The 14,423-nt window shown below is 47.7% G+C and overlaps 1 protein-coding gene across 1 annotated transcript in view; it reads right to left on the bottom strand.

Annotated features, from left to right (window-relative positions):
• SPOPL (speckle type BTB/POZ protein like) overlaps positions 1 to 11,510 on the bottom strand; it is a 49,664-nt gene extending 38,154 nt beyond the window's left edge. Inside the window, exon 1 of the mRNA XM_075317162.1 lies at positions 11,151 to 11,510. Within this exon, the coding sequence (XP_075173277.1) occupies positions 11,151 to 11,228 (78 nt within the window). The 5' untranslated portion in view covers positions 11,229 to 11,510. The remainder of the gene's footprint in view (positions 1 to 11,150) is intronic.
• Positions 11,511 to 14,423: the final 2,913 nt, after the last annotated feature.

Raw genomic sequence — 14,423 nt, 5'->3', positions numbered from 1 at the left:
AAGTGAGGTCAACAGGAAGCCTCTTGACCTCACTTCCAGGTAAATGCCTGCGTTCTGGCGTGCCGACAAAGGCCGCGGACCGCAACAAAAAAGCAGGTCCATGCGTTGTGGCTGCGTTCTGACCCCACATCATTGATTTCAATGGGGGAGAGAACGCAGCCACAACGCACAAAAGAAGTGACATGCTGCTTTTCTTTCCGCACCGATTTTTGGCATCCAAAACGCTGCGGAAAGAAACGCAGCATGTGCACTGATTTTTCAGCTTTCCCATACACTTTGCTGGGAAAGCTGAACGCATGCAATTTGCCACTGAAACGCTGCGGTTCAAAACGCAGCGTTTCCGCGGTAAAAAACGCATCGTGTGCACACAGCCTAAGGGTAATTTCACACTTGCGTTAATTACCTTCAGTCACAATCCGCCCTTTTGGAAAACAGCGGAATCCGTTAACGTTAGCTATTTCCCATAGACTTGTATGCATGACGGATTGTGATAGAAGTACCTGTGTTGCTTCCGCCGGGCGGAAGGAACGCAGCATGTAACATTTTTTGAGCAGCGGAATCCTTTATTTCTTCACTGCGCATGCTCATTCTTTTTTTTTAAAATCACAGAATCTTTTTTTTGTCTCTCGGTGGCCGAACGATCAGCGCCCGGCAGCCGGCTTTTGAGAGCGCTCAGCTGAGGGCCAGGCAGCCGGGTGATCAACTGATCGTTCACAATAGTCTGCCGCCGGTAAAACTGTAAAGAAAAAAGAAAAAAAGCTTTCCTTTTTGTACAATCCGTTGCATCCGTTGTGCCATTATATGCAACACATCCGTTGCATCCGTCACACAACACAATGCAACGGATGCCGTTCAACGCAAGTGTGAAACTAGCCTTACTTGTCTCACACTGGTAACAAGCCTTTTATTTAAAATAATCTCTGGAGGCGGAGTTATCTTCCAGGCAGCATCCACCCCATAGCCTGGAAGAGCTCATTTACATAAAGTGATAAAAGATGATATTTCAACAACAAGGCATCTGATATGAGGCAGACGGGTAGGTCTTGTTTCAGCTTTCTATAACCCGTATGCCCATATTAACAGTTTACAAAGGTCAAAGTGGTGACAGATTCCCTTTAAACAATTCAGGTACCCAACATAAATAAAATCAAGCAATCCGCAGCTCATCAATATTCCCATCAGACCGGATGTCAGCTCTGACAAAATAGTAAAAGCTGCAGTCAATCAGTAGTAGCGGGCTCTTGTAACATAACTGCTGCAGTGAATGTCATGTGATCCACCGGGAATAGCAGCGCTGACATCAGAGGAATGGTGACGTCAGTGATTACGCAGGATTGTCCAGAGGTGGCCAACACCCTTCCAGGTCTGTTACCCTGTAGCCCAAACGTACGTTTCATCATGTATGTTCCAAACAACACAATCATGTAGCATTTTTTTTCATGACAAACTCTTAAACTGAATATCTGAGTTTAAGCTCCAATTTTTTACAAATTACAACAAAAACGCATCATGTGAACATACACTAAAGTCATAAACCCTGAAGCGTAAATTCTGCATTTATCCACTGTTTTTTTTGTACCGAAAATCTCCTTTCTTTAACAGCTGGTTGCGAATAATCAAAGCCGTGCCCATTTCACTTTTAAAGACGTTGCAGAACTGTGCGTCCCCTGGTGGGTTTTTTCCACCATAAAGTATATAGAGACAGGAAAAAAAATATATATCACATTACAAAACTTGCACCAAAAAAAAAAAAAAAATGGCATAAAAAGAGGCAACAAAAACCCCATAATTTGTGCACATCCGTGAAAAGTGTGTAGATGAAAAACGTGCCCCCCCCCCAAAAAAAAAAACCCAAATCTGCTTCTACACCTTTTTGGCCCCAATTCATCGTTTACTTTGCACCTGCTTTATGTCTGGTTTTGTACTTTTCTTTTTTTCTTTGTACCCCATTCTATGTTCACTTTTTTAAAGTCTATGTTATATGCGCTCATCTGTTTTGTTTTTTGTTTCCTGCTCCGTGTTTGGAGTTTAGCGACTCCCGATGTTTCAGCCGGATTTATCAATGGCAACTTTTTGGGAAAAAAATTGTTAAATTTGGTGCAACTCTACTTCTGCCCCCTCCCCCGTCGGTTTATTTTTTAGTATGCCAGCATTCTGGTGCCAAAAACCCACAAAAACGTTCAAAACTAATTTTTATTTTTTTTAGATTTTGCCAAATCCATGAATTGAGTGCACTATTTGATGAATTTGAGTCCAGAATTGTCTTACTTAATAATCATATACTTACAAGCGTCGCCTGCACTCATCTCGAACGTCTATGGCATAGTTCATAACTATCCGTCGCATAGTTGAGCAGGATGGGTGATAGAATGTGATCAGAGAGCGTGGCGTGCAATGGACGCCGGATCGCTTGTGCCATACTCTGTCATTTATTATGTCCGGTTTAGACCTAAAGAAATTGAGCGGTCACCCGGTCTAAGGCTAGGTTCACATTTCCGTTAAAATGTATCAGTCACAATCCGCGGCTCTGGTAAACAACGCAATACGTTTGGCGGATTCCGTTGTGTCCCATAGACTTGTATTAGTGGCGGATTGCGACCGATTACCTTGCGTTGCATCTGCTGCGCCGCGGTCAGTCATTTTTGGACTGACCGCCGGGCGGGAACAATGCAAAATGTAACAGTTTTAGGGCCATCAAAATTAACGCACAGCGCAGGAATCCGTCGCCATCCGTCAAGCTTGTAATGTGTGTCTATGGTGCTGGATTCCGACGTAATCCGTTTTACGACGGAATCCAGCGCTGGATTCCGTCATGCTCTACTGAGCATGCCCAGCATGTTTGGCACACCCACTGGGCTGTCCCAAACACAAACTGATCATGACTGATCCGTCAAAAAACGGACGCACAGCAGATGTAACGGACGCGACGGATCAGTTTTTTCACAGGATTCCTGTGAAAAACACATCCGTTGCGTCAGTTGACATTTAAAAACTGACTGATCCGTTGCTGACGGACCTGACTGATTTAAAACAACGGAAATGTGAACCTAGCCTAAATCACATAAAACTAAATGGGAGTTACAGAACCAGTCCTGCCCAGCAAACTATGCTGTTTCCATAACAGCCATTAATTTCTATGGGGATTATTGAAAGTGCCGCACTCGGCTGTCTCTCTTGCTCCGTCTGTTGTTGTCGGCTCCTCTCGGGACACTATGATAGGCTGAGATGGGAATAAACCTTTGAGATATTTAGCGTTAAAACAAAATTACTTTTCTTTTCAGCCCTGATAGGCTACGTTCCCACAATCAGTATTTGTTGACTTTTTCGACACTGCAGAATTTCTGCACCTTATTTTACATGCGATTTTGATATCGCATTTTTTGTCTCTGTTTGGTGTCATGTTTTAAATAAAGCTGCTTTATTCATTCATAGGTACGGATTACACAGAGGAACACTAAAAACCACGTGTTTTTTATCTGCAGATTATTTTCCGCATCTAATAAAAGTCTATGGGGATGAAAAGGTTTCCTTGAAACGTGCGTCGAGGTGTTTGGTGGTTTTTGTTTTACTCTGTACTATGTAAGGCTGTGTGCACACGTTGCGTTTTTTACCGCAGAAACACTGCGTTTAGAACCGCAGCGTTTCAGTGGCAAATTGCATGCGTTCAGCTTTCCCAGCAAAGTGTATGAGAAAGCCGAAAAATCAGTGCACACGCTGCGTTTCTAAACGCAGCGTTTTGGATGCCAAAAATCGGTGCGGAAAGAAAAGCAGCATGTCACTTCTTTTGTGCGTTGTGGCTGCGTTCTCTCCCCCATTGAATCAATGATGTGGGGTCAGAACGCAGCTACACCGCAGTGAGCTGCTTTTTTGTTGCGGTTCGCATGCTTTGTCGGCATTATAAACAAGGAGAAAAGAAGAAAAATGGCACCAGAACGTATGCAAAAAGTATTAAATTTTATTCACATAAATATACAAAGATATACAATATCAACTCATCATGAGAATAAATAGTACAGTGTCAAATGAGACAAAAAATTGAGGAAAAATGGAGTCACCTGGGGATGATGGATGGATGCAAGTATATATAGAGCACAAAAAGGAAAGGATGTAAGGTCCAACCCGTCGCCGTAAAGGAACCCTGAGGGGGGAGGGCCCAAATGGAATGTATAGGAATGAGGTTGAAAAATAGTATGTCACTAGAGTGTGTAGATCCAAAAAATGGGCCCCTGAACCCCAAGAGGATAAATGGTCAGGGTTACCCTCCACAACTGAATGTAGTCAAGAGTAAATGGACAATAACCAATAAGCAGGTGAGCAGAATCGTTAGAGAAAATGTGAGAGAGTAGTATCAACCAGAGTAGTCGTAGGGCAATAGAGAGGAGGCTAAAATGTTGTATGTAATGGGCAATTATAGTCGTAAAGCCGAGAGGTGCCGGTTAGCACATAAACGGCTAGTTAAAAAACACACAAGCGGGTCCTTATGCCCAGACTAGTCGTGGAGCTAAAGAGAAAGGCAGAAATGCTGAAAGATTATCCCATAGAAGGATGGCAATGTGGGAAGACAGATATGAACAGTTAAATGGAATTAATGTACAGCCTGACTCCAAGAGGGGAGGTATAACTGGGCAGAAGGAAGAGAAGGTGCAAGTAACCAAAGTAGTCTCTAAAATAGAGAGGACTAGTCGTGGGGCAGAGAGAGGGGACTGGATGGAGAGTAATGAGTAGTCGTAGAGCCGAGAGGTGCTAATCAGCACAATAGCGGCCAGTATCAGGGAGGGGGGAGAGAGAGTCGGATCTCTATGCCCGAACTAGTCGTATGAGCCTAAGAGAGGTATAGACGGTGAAGAGGTAAAAAGAACAGTAAATACCTGAAGGAGTGGAGGAAGGTGGCGGCAGGAGGACGATCCAATGTATGCTTTGTCGGCATACAGAACGCAGGCATTTACCTGGAAGTGAGGTCAAGAGGTTTCCTGTTGACCTCACTTCCTGGCAAAGTCCTGGGAAGCCCCCGGTGTCGCCGAAGTGCCCGCCCCGACCCCCGACACCCCCCTTTCCCCCCCCGAAAATCCAACATGGCCGCACGCACAGTAGCGCACCGGCCGCCCTGCTCCTATGATTTCTGTCGCATGTGCCTTGAGACATGCGACAGAAAAATGCCCCCCAGGCCCTGCCCGGTCACCCCCTATTCCCCCGGTATTCCCCCTTACCTGTCCGGTCGCAGCGTTGATCCCCCGCGGCCCCCTCCTCCTTCACAGCAGACGCCGGTCAGTGCGGTCACATGTGCAGAGCAGCTGACAGCCAGCACTGTGTTCAGAGAGCTGTGTTGGCTGCTCGCACTCTGCAGCTGTGACCCGGGGAGAGTGGGTGCAGATTTTTGGCACCCACTCTCCTCAAATGGAGGGTCTGCCCTCCTAGAAAATGGGGGATACGTTCCCTGAACGTGCCCCCATATTCTAGAAGGTCCAGAGGCGACGTGGGACGTCCAAATGGATTTCTGCGGACCCATTTTTTTCAAAATTTTTTATTAAATTGGAGAACAAGGGAATGATTTTTCTAATAAAAAATTTTTTGTCATTTTTTTTTTGCTTTTGTTTACTGTCAATTAGTTATGTCTGGTATCTGATAGACGCCGTGACATCACTAATTGCTGGGCTTGATGCCAGGTGACATTACACATCTGGTATCAACCCCATTTATTACCCCGTTTACCAGGGCGCGGGATGAGTTGGGGCGAAGCGCCAGGATTGGCGCATCTAATGGATGCGCCACTTCTGGGGCGGCTGCGGCCTGCTATTTTTAGGCTGGGAAGAGTCCAATAATCATGGCTCTTCCCACCCTGAGAATACCAGACCCCAGCTGTCAGCTTCACCTTGGCTGGTGATCTAATTTGGGGGGACCCCACGTTATTTTTTTTTTAACTCTTTATTTATAAATAAAATTAAAAAAAAGCATGGGGAGCCCTCCAAATTGATCACCAGCCAAGATGAAGCTGCCAGCTGTGGTTTGCAGGCTACAGCTGTCTGCTTTACCCTGACTGGCTATCAAAAATAGGGGGGACCCCACGCCATTTTTTTCATTGTTTTTTTTTTTTATAAATACTAAGCTAGGCACCCTTTAGTGCCACATGAAAGGTACTAAAGGTGCCAGCTTAGAATATGCAGGCGGGGGTGGGACGTTATATATATTTGACATCCCTTCATCCATTGACGCTTTTTTGGCTGTGTGCCCACAATCAGGGTTTGCAGCGTTATGGGCGCTGAGTGTTTTCCCTGCGTCCATAACGCTGCGTTGTGCAGTAGAAGCACAGTGGAAGGATTTTTGGAGATCCCATGCCCACTGTGCTGCTTTTCTCCGCAGCATAAACTGACCGGTGGCGTGGCTTCCCGAGCCTCAGCATGTCAATTTATGCTGCGGAGACGAGAGTGTTCTCTGCAGGTAGCATAGAGCTCCACAGCAGCCTGAACCCAAATCGTGGGCATGGGCAGCTGCAGGAAGGCTGACACTGTGTACTAGACGCCGTGTCGCTGGATCATGGCCACATAGCCTTAAGGCTACTTTACACACTGCGATATCGGTCCCGATATCGCTAGTGTGGGTACCCGCCCCCATCTGTTGCGCGACACGGGCATATCGCTGCCCGTGGCGCACAACATCGCCCAGAGCCGTCACACATACTTACCTGTCCGGCGACGTCGCTGTGACCGGCGAACCGCCTCCTTTCTAAGGGGGCGGTCCGTGCAGCGTCACAGCGACGTCACTGAACCGCCGCCCAATCGCAGCGGAGGGGCGGAGATGAGCGGGACGTAACATCCCGCCCACCTCCTTCCTTCCGCATAGCGGCCGGGAGGCAGGTAGGGAGACGTTCCTCGCTCCTGCGGCGTCACACGCAGCGATGTGTGATGCCGCAGGAACGAGGAACAACCTCGTTACTGCTGAAGTAACGATAATTGGGAATGGACCCCCGTGTCGCCGATTAGCGATTTTTCACTGTTTTGCAACGATGCAAAATCGCTAATCGATGTCACACGCAACGGCATCGCTAATGCGGCCGGATGTGCGTCACGAATTCCGTGACCCCAACGACTCCGCATTAGCGATGTCGTAGCGTGTAAAGCCCGCTTTAGGCCTGTTTCACACGTCAGTGATTCTGGGACGTTTGTGCTTTTTTTTTTTAAACGTACCAGAATCACTGACATACGCAGACCCATTATAATGAATGGGTCTGCTCACACATCAGTGATTTTTCACTGCACGTGTCTCCGTGCGGCGTACCCGCGTGTGCGTGATTGCCGCACGGAGACATTTCCATTTTTTTCTGGCATCACTGATGTTCCACGGACCACGCAGTGTTGTGGTCCGTGAAACACGTGCCAGAAAAAAAACGTGCTTTTAAAATAAAAATCATTTTAACTCACCCGGCGTCCAGCCTGCTGCTTCTGAGCCGGCTCATTATTGTCGCGCATATTCATGATGCGCGACACAGCCGACCCAGGAAGCAGCTGCTGCGGGGGTCAGCACCAGCCGGATGCTGCACCGCGGGAGCGATCAGCACCATGGAGAGCGGGAGCGGGCACAGGTGAGATGATTACTGAGTGCAATCACGGGCCACGGAAAACGGAGCCCGGATTGCACTTAGACAACCCACGTGTGCCGTGATTCACGGCACACGGAGGGACATGTGCGTGTTTTACACGCCAGTGAAAAACGTCAGTGTTTTTCACTGACGTGTGAAACGGGCCTAAAAGTGAGAATATTGTTGCTACAGCAACATTTTGGGGGAAGTAGCTGTGGATTCAAAATGCTTAATATACTCCTGAATAAAATCCTTGAGGGGTGCAGATTCCAAAATGGGGTCACTTGTGGGGGTTTTCTGACGTATAGGTACCCAAGGGGCCCTGCTAATGTGACATGGTGCGCGAAGTTTATTTCAACTTTTCCAAAATTCAAATGGTGCTCCTTCCATTCCAAGCCCTCCCATTTATCCAAACAGAATGTGGAGAAGGAAATGACATCACAGGGTTTGTTTTCCAAAGGTCTGTGTTCAACCAACTTTATTAACACTGACAAGTCTTAAAAAACGCACCTAAAAAAACGCATGAAAAACGCATGAAAACTGCATGAAAAACGCATGCATTTTCGATGCGTTTTTCTCAAAAAAGCATTGTTTACAATTCTCCCCTCTGCCAGAGGGTGCGTTTTTTTCCGCGCTGAAAAAAAAGCAACGTGTGCACATAGCCTAAGTATTGCATGGTTGATTCATATGCTGAGAGATTTGAGCCCCTGGTTGTAGGTAGCCGGCTTATGTCAGAATTGGGTGCAACTTGGGTATATCTTTAGTTTCAACAGGTATATTTATGCTGCCTATTTTTTACTCTATAGGATTTGCACTCAAATAGTTGGAATGGTTTTTTACCACAATTATTATATATATATATATATATATATATATATATATATATATATATATATATATATATATATATATATAGATATATATATATATATATATATATATTAACCGGCTGACCTCCCCATATATTTATAGTAACCAAAGTTTTCTAGTGATATTTTGAATATTTATTCCCCTTATTATTGTAAAAATATTTTGATTTATGTTTTTACTTTAAAATTAATTATTTAAATATTTATCTCATCTTATATTTTTACGGAGTGTTTATTGAAAAGTGGGAGTGGAATTCATAAATGAATTGACTAGTTGGGTATTTAATAAAGTGTTATACAGAGGCCTCTCATATACATTTGTTCCATCAGTGAAATATAATTATTGGGGAGGGTATCAGGGAGTGTTGCTCTATTTATACATTTTAAAATATTTTATAAATCTAATAATTTTGAGCTGTGTATCCCCTGACCTGTCCTATCAATAAGTTAATGGTCAAAATTCCTCCATTATGTGTTTTTTTCAAGTGATTTTCTTTTGGTGTTACTAATGGGTGTTGAATAAATAAATGTTTAATATTTTTTTGCAAAATAAAAAAAAAACAATTGGTACAATACACTCTGTTTCGTGTTTATTTTTGATTATATAATCTCTTGAGTTAAGATACCACAAATATTATGGGGGGAAAATAAAGGATGTTTTCTCGATATGTATCTAATGTTTTAAATAAAGCGGCTTTATTCATTCATAGGTGCGGATTACACCGAGGAACACTAAAAACTACGTGTTTTTTTTTATCTGCGGATTATTTTCCACATCTAATGCAAGTCTATGGGGAAAAGCGGCACAAAAAACTCAGCATATCTGCAAGAGACATTGACGTGCTGCGGCTTGGAAAAGTGTACCGCAGGTCAGATTATGCAGCAGAAAGATGCAGGAGATTTCTATTAATTCCATTCACACTTTGCTTGAACTGTAAAACAATTATTATACATAGCATCAAAAACGGGAGTAAAACTCATTGTAGGCACACTGCAGATTTGGTGCAGAAATTTTCTGCATGAAATCTGCACCTTATGGCAGAAAAACGCACAAAAAAATGCATGCATTCACAATGCCCTGATCGTGCACCTAGGGAGTCCTTCAGTGATGCTGGACCGGGAGAGGGGGGGGTGATCATCTACATACGGCTGGTCCAGTTGCTGACCACAAATACTGTTATGAAAAACAGAAATAGCTCAGGCAAGTCTCAGGCCGAGGGTCTCCAGACACTGTTGTGCCAGTGAAGCCTTTGAGTTTAGGAGGGGAGAGGGGCGGCCGGCCCATGTGGATGCAGCGGGCGAGTCACCAGCACATTCAGACATCAGGTGCGCAGTCCTGTTCATGCTGCGCAGTCCTGTTCATGCTGCGCTGGGGCATACTGGCAGTGTACAGAGACCCGCTGGCCGTGCAGTCCTGTTCATGCTGCGCTGGGGTGTAGCAGGTGTGTATAGAGATCTGCCAGCAGAGCAGTGCTGTTGTGTACAGAGACCCGCGCCATGGCCAAAGTCACCGCGTGGGCCGTTCTGAAGCTCCTCACGTCCCGCCTCACCTCGAGCCCCTCACACCTCCCCTGTGGGCCGGCCCCAAACCCTCCACACCTCCCCTGTGGGCCGGCCCCAAACCCTCCACACCTCCCCTGTGGGCCGGCCACAAACCCTCCACACCTCCCCTGTGGGCCGGCCCCAAACCCTCCACACCTCCCCTGTTGGCCGGCCCCAAACCCTCCACACCTCCCCTGTGGGCCGGCCCCAAACCCTCCACACCTCCCCTGTTGGCCGGCCCCAAACCCTCCACACCTCCCGCATGGGTCTGCCCCAAACCCACCACACCTCCCGCGTGGGCCCGCCCAGAGCCCCTCACACCTCCCCTGTGGGCCGCCCAGAGCCCCTCACACCTCCCCTGTGGGCCTGCTTCAAACCCCCACACCTCCCCTGTGGGCCTGCCCCAAACCCCCACACCTCCCCTGTGGGCCTGCCCCAAACCCCCACACCTCCCCTGTGGGCCTGCCCCAAACCCTCACACCTCCCCTGTGGGCCTGCCCCAAACCCTCCACACCTCCCCTGTGGGCCTGCCCTAAACCCACCACACCTCCCCTGTGGGCCTGCCCTAAACCCACCACACCTCCCCTGTGGGCCGCCCAGAGACCCTCACACCTCCCCTGTGGGCCGCCCAGAGACCCTCACACCTCCCCTGTGGGCCTGCCCCAAACCCTCCACACCTCCCCTATGGGCCTGCCCCAAACCCACCACACCTCCCCTGTGGGCCGCCCAGAGCCCCTCACACCTCCCGCGTTGGCCGGCCCCGAACCCCTCGCACCTCCCCTGTGGGCCTGCCCCAAACACCTCATATCTCCCCTTGTGGGCCGGCCAGAGCCCCTCACACCTCCTGCATGGTCCACCCTGATCCCCTCACACCTCCCGCGTGGGCCGGCCTCGAGCCCCTCACACCTCCCGCGTGGGCCGGCCTCGAGCCCCTCACACATCCCGCGTGGGCCGGCCTCGAGCCCCTCACACCTCCCGCGTGGGCCGGCCTCGAGCCCCTCACACCTCCCGCGTGGGCCGGCCTCGAGCCCCTCACACCTCCCGCGTGGGCCGGCCTCGAGCCCCTCACACCTCTCCAGGCGGCTATGCAGAACACTGTGACCGTACGGCTCTCTGCCTGGGACGTGTGGTACCTCGCGGTCAGTCTCAGGCGGGCGGGGGCTTACCTGTGTGTAACACCAGCTCTCCGCCACAGGCCCACCAGACACCTCTGCAGGTGGCGGGGGCGAGGGCCCGGATGACATGCTGCCTCAGAATGTGGGGGTGGGGAGCCACAGACCGCCTCCACGGATCACGATTCAGCTTCTCTTTGGGGCTTTTTGTCACTTTTTGCACACATCAGGCGGGGGTGGTCGCGTCACTCCGCGGTCCCCCGGGCGGCAGGGCTCCGGCGGCCTCCCGTCCCCTCACACAGCGCGGCCCGGCGCATCCTCACATACTTTGTATCAATGTAAATATGTTACCAAATCTGCCGGTACTGGCACCTCTCAGGGACTCACAGCGCGCACTGCGCATGCCTGGCGAAATCTCGCGTCACTGGGAGGGGGTGAAGGAGCGCTAAGGCGGTGAGACCGCGATACTTCGCCACGCAGGCGCACTGATGACGGGCGGCCGCCAGCTTCAAAAATAGAACTGAGCATGCGTTGAGAAGGACAGGCGGACTGGGTAAGCACGCATGCGCAGTTAGTAAACTGTCAGTGGGAAGGCGTTACAGGTGACCGGCTCCAGTGATGTATGGCTGTGATGGCGGAGCTTTGCCCCATGATGCGCAGAGCGGCTCCTGGCTGCAAGTTACACACTGTGCAAGGAAAGGGCATAGAGTGCCCAAAGATCATAAAGATCGCTGGGGTCTGACTTCAGAGAGCCCAGAAATTCTGAGAATGGGGCTCTGGAAACCCACAGAATGAAGCAGAGGTCCCAAGCATGCGCACAGCTGCTCCATTGTCTATAGGACTGATGGCAGCAGCCGAGCATGAGCACCTCCACTCTATGTATTGTCTATGGGACTGACAGAAGTAGCCGAGCATAAGCATCGCCGCTCTTTTCATTGTCTATGGGACTGATAGCAGCAGCCCAGCATGAGCACCTCCACTCTATCTATTGTCTATGGGACTGACAGAAGTAGCCGAGCATGAGCGTCTCCGCTCTTTTCATTGGCTATGGGACTGATGGCAGCAGCCCAGCATGAGCACCTCCACTCTATTCATTGTCTATAGGACTGATAGCAGCTGCCGACCATGAACACCACTCTATTCATTGTCTGTGGAACTGACAAAAGTAGCCAAGCATGAGCGTCTCCGCTCTTTTCATTGGCTATGGGACTGATGGCAGTAGCTGAGCAAGCACACCTCACTCCATTTTCTATTAGACTGACAAAAGTAGCCTATCATGCGCGCACCTCCACTCCATTTATTGTCTATTGGACTGACAGTAGCAGCCGAGCATGAGCACCTTCACTCTATTCATTGTGTGTGGGACTGATGACAGCAGCAAAGCATGAGCTCCTCTACTCTATTCATTGTCTATTGGACTGATAGATGTAGCTAACCTTGCACACTGCTGCTCTATTTATTGTCTATGACAAGGTGCCGAACATGAGCACCTCGACTCTATTCATTGTCTATGAGACTGATGGAAGTAGCCCAGCATGCACACCTCAACTCTATTCATTGTCAATGGAACTGATGGAAGTAGGCGATTAAGTGCATCTCCGCACCATTCATTGTCTATTGGACTGATGGAAGTAGCCGAGCATGCTCACCTCTGCTCTATTCATTATCACTGGACTGATGGAAGTAGCCGAGCATGCGCATCTCCACTCCATTCATTGTCTATGAGACTGATGGAAGTAGGAAGGAATGCGCACCTCCTCTCTATTCATTGTCTATGGTACTGATGGAAGTAGCCGAGCATGCTCACCTCCACTCCGTTCAGTGGAGCAGTTTGAAAAAGAAGAGTCCAGAATTGCAGGTGAGAGGTGTCAGAAGCTTGTGAATGGGGCTGGTTATAAGAAGTGATTGATTACAGTTATTAATTGCAAAGGGTGTGCAATCAAATATTAATATTATTGCAGTTCATCTCTCATTCACTTTAATAGGAGTTGAGCTTCCGTACCCAAGAATGGCTGTTGTCCTATGTTAGGAGCTGTGGTATTCCTCAGTACACACTCCTGGACCTGCGTGCAGCTGATTAGTGGGGGGTGCCGGGTGCTGGTCCCCACCAGTCTGATCTTAATAACCAAAGTATAGGTTATCATTATGGTGGTTCATGGATACTACCTTCTTTATAAATAAAGAAGAGGATATTTTCTCATATAAGTTTCATCTTCTTTTGTTCTCCGCTTCTTCGGCATCAAAAATTGCACTAAAAACCGCACAGATGACACATGTAAAAGCGTCCTTAGCCTGGGATGACACATGCGGGGGGTTTTTGGTTTAGAAAGGAATGTGGAATTTACACTTGTCCTTCTTCCTGCCGAATCCACTCCTAACATCGACAACTTCATGTGTGTTTCCAGCCAGAGCCCCTGATGATGCTGGTTATAGCGAAACGTCAGTGATGTTATATGACTTTTACATGAGATGGTTCACACTAGCTCAAGTATTATCCTATGAGTGTCTAATCATTGCAGGCTGCAGCTGAATGACCTACAGATGCCATGCCACTACTTAAATAAATAAAAGTGTCCCTTTAAGTTTTAAGGGGGGTTATTATGGGATTTTTATTGCCATATGACAATTTGTTATAGCACCCCTATGCAGTGTAAGCAAAAATAATTCAGAGACGTAAATCATTTTTCCCCAATGGCAAACACAAATAATATCCCTGGTGCTTAGTGGTAAAGAAGCGTAATATCCAAGCCGCTTAGTGATATAATAACTATAAGTTATTGCAGTGGTATCTACAGGTATATTAAAACACGTGTCTCTTCAAAAGACTGTGTGACTTGCATGCTTCATCTTTCACCTGTTTTTGTAGATTTCGGCTCTAATTTTTAGTTGTCGCTGAGCTGGTGAGTGGAGACCATCTGCTATGATTTAATTTTATTTTTTTTATATTTTTAGGAAGAATGATGAGCTCATGTTGCAGGACAGAGGGTCAGAAGGGGCTCATAAGTGGAGAAAGAAGCAGAATTATCTAATACTAGCTGTACTAGCCGGCTTTGCCCGGGTTAATAACTGTTAGAATGTATTAACAAAAATGTATTCTGCATACAAAAAACACAAAACAAATAGATATAAATGTAATTATTAAAAGGCAAAAACTAAGCTAATAGAAGCATTTCACAACATATATTTCAACACCACAGATATTCCACGCAGATTTAACTAAATTGGCCAAGTAATGTGCTCCGTCTGTCTCTTTCCAGGTCTGTCTCTTTCCAGGTCTGTCTCTTTCCAGGTCTGTCTCTTTCCCCATCTGTCTCTTTCCCCGTCTGC

The sequence above is a fragment of the Anomaloglossus baeobatrachus genome, chromosome 7 (assembly GCF_048569485.1).
Source record: "Anomaloglossus baeobatrachus isolate aAnoBae1 chromosome 7, aAnoBae1.hap1, whole genome shotgun sequence".
In the NCBI taxonomy this organism is placed as follows: domain Eukaryota; kingdom Metazoa; phylum Chordata; class Amphibia; order Anura; family Aromobatidae; genus Anomaloglossus; species Anomaloglossus baeobatrachus.
The sequence above is the reverse complement of the archived record's forward strand: the minus strand, read 5'-3'. Positions and strand labels throughout refer to the sequence as shown.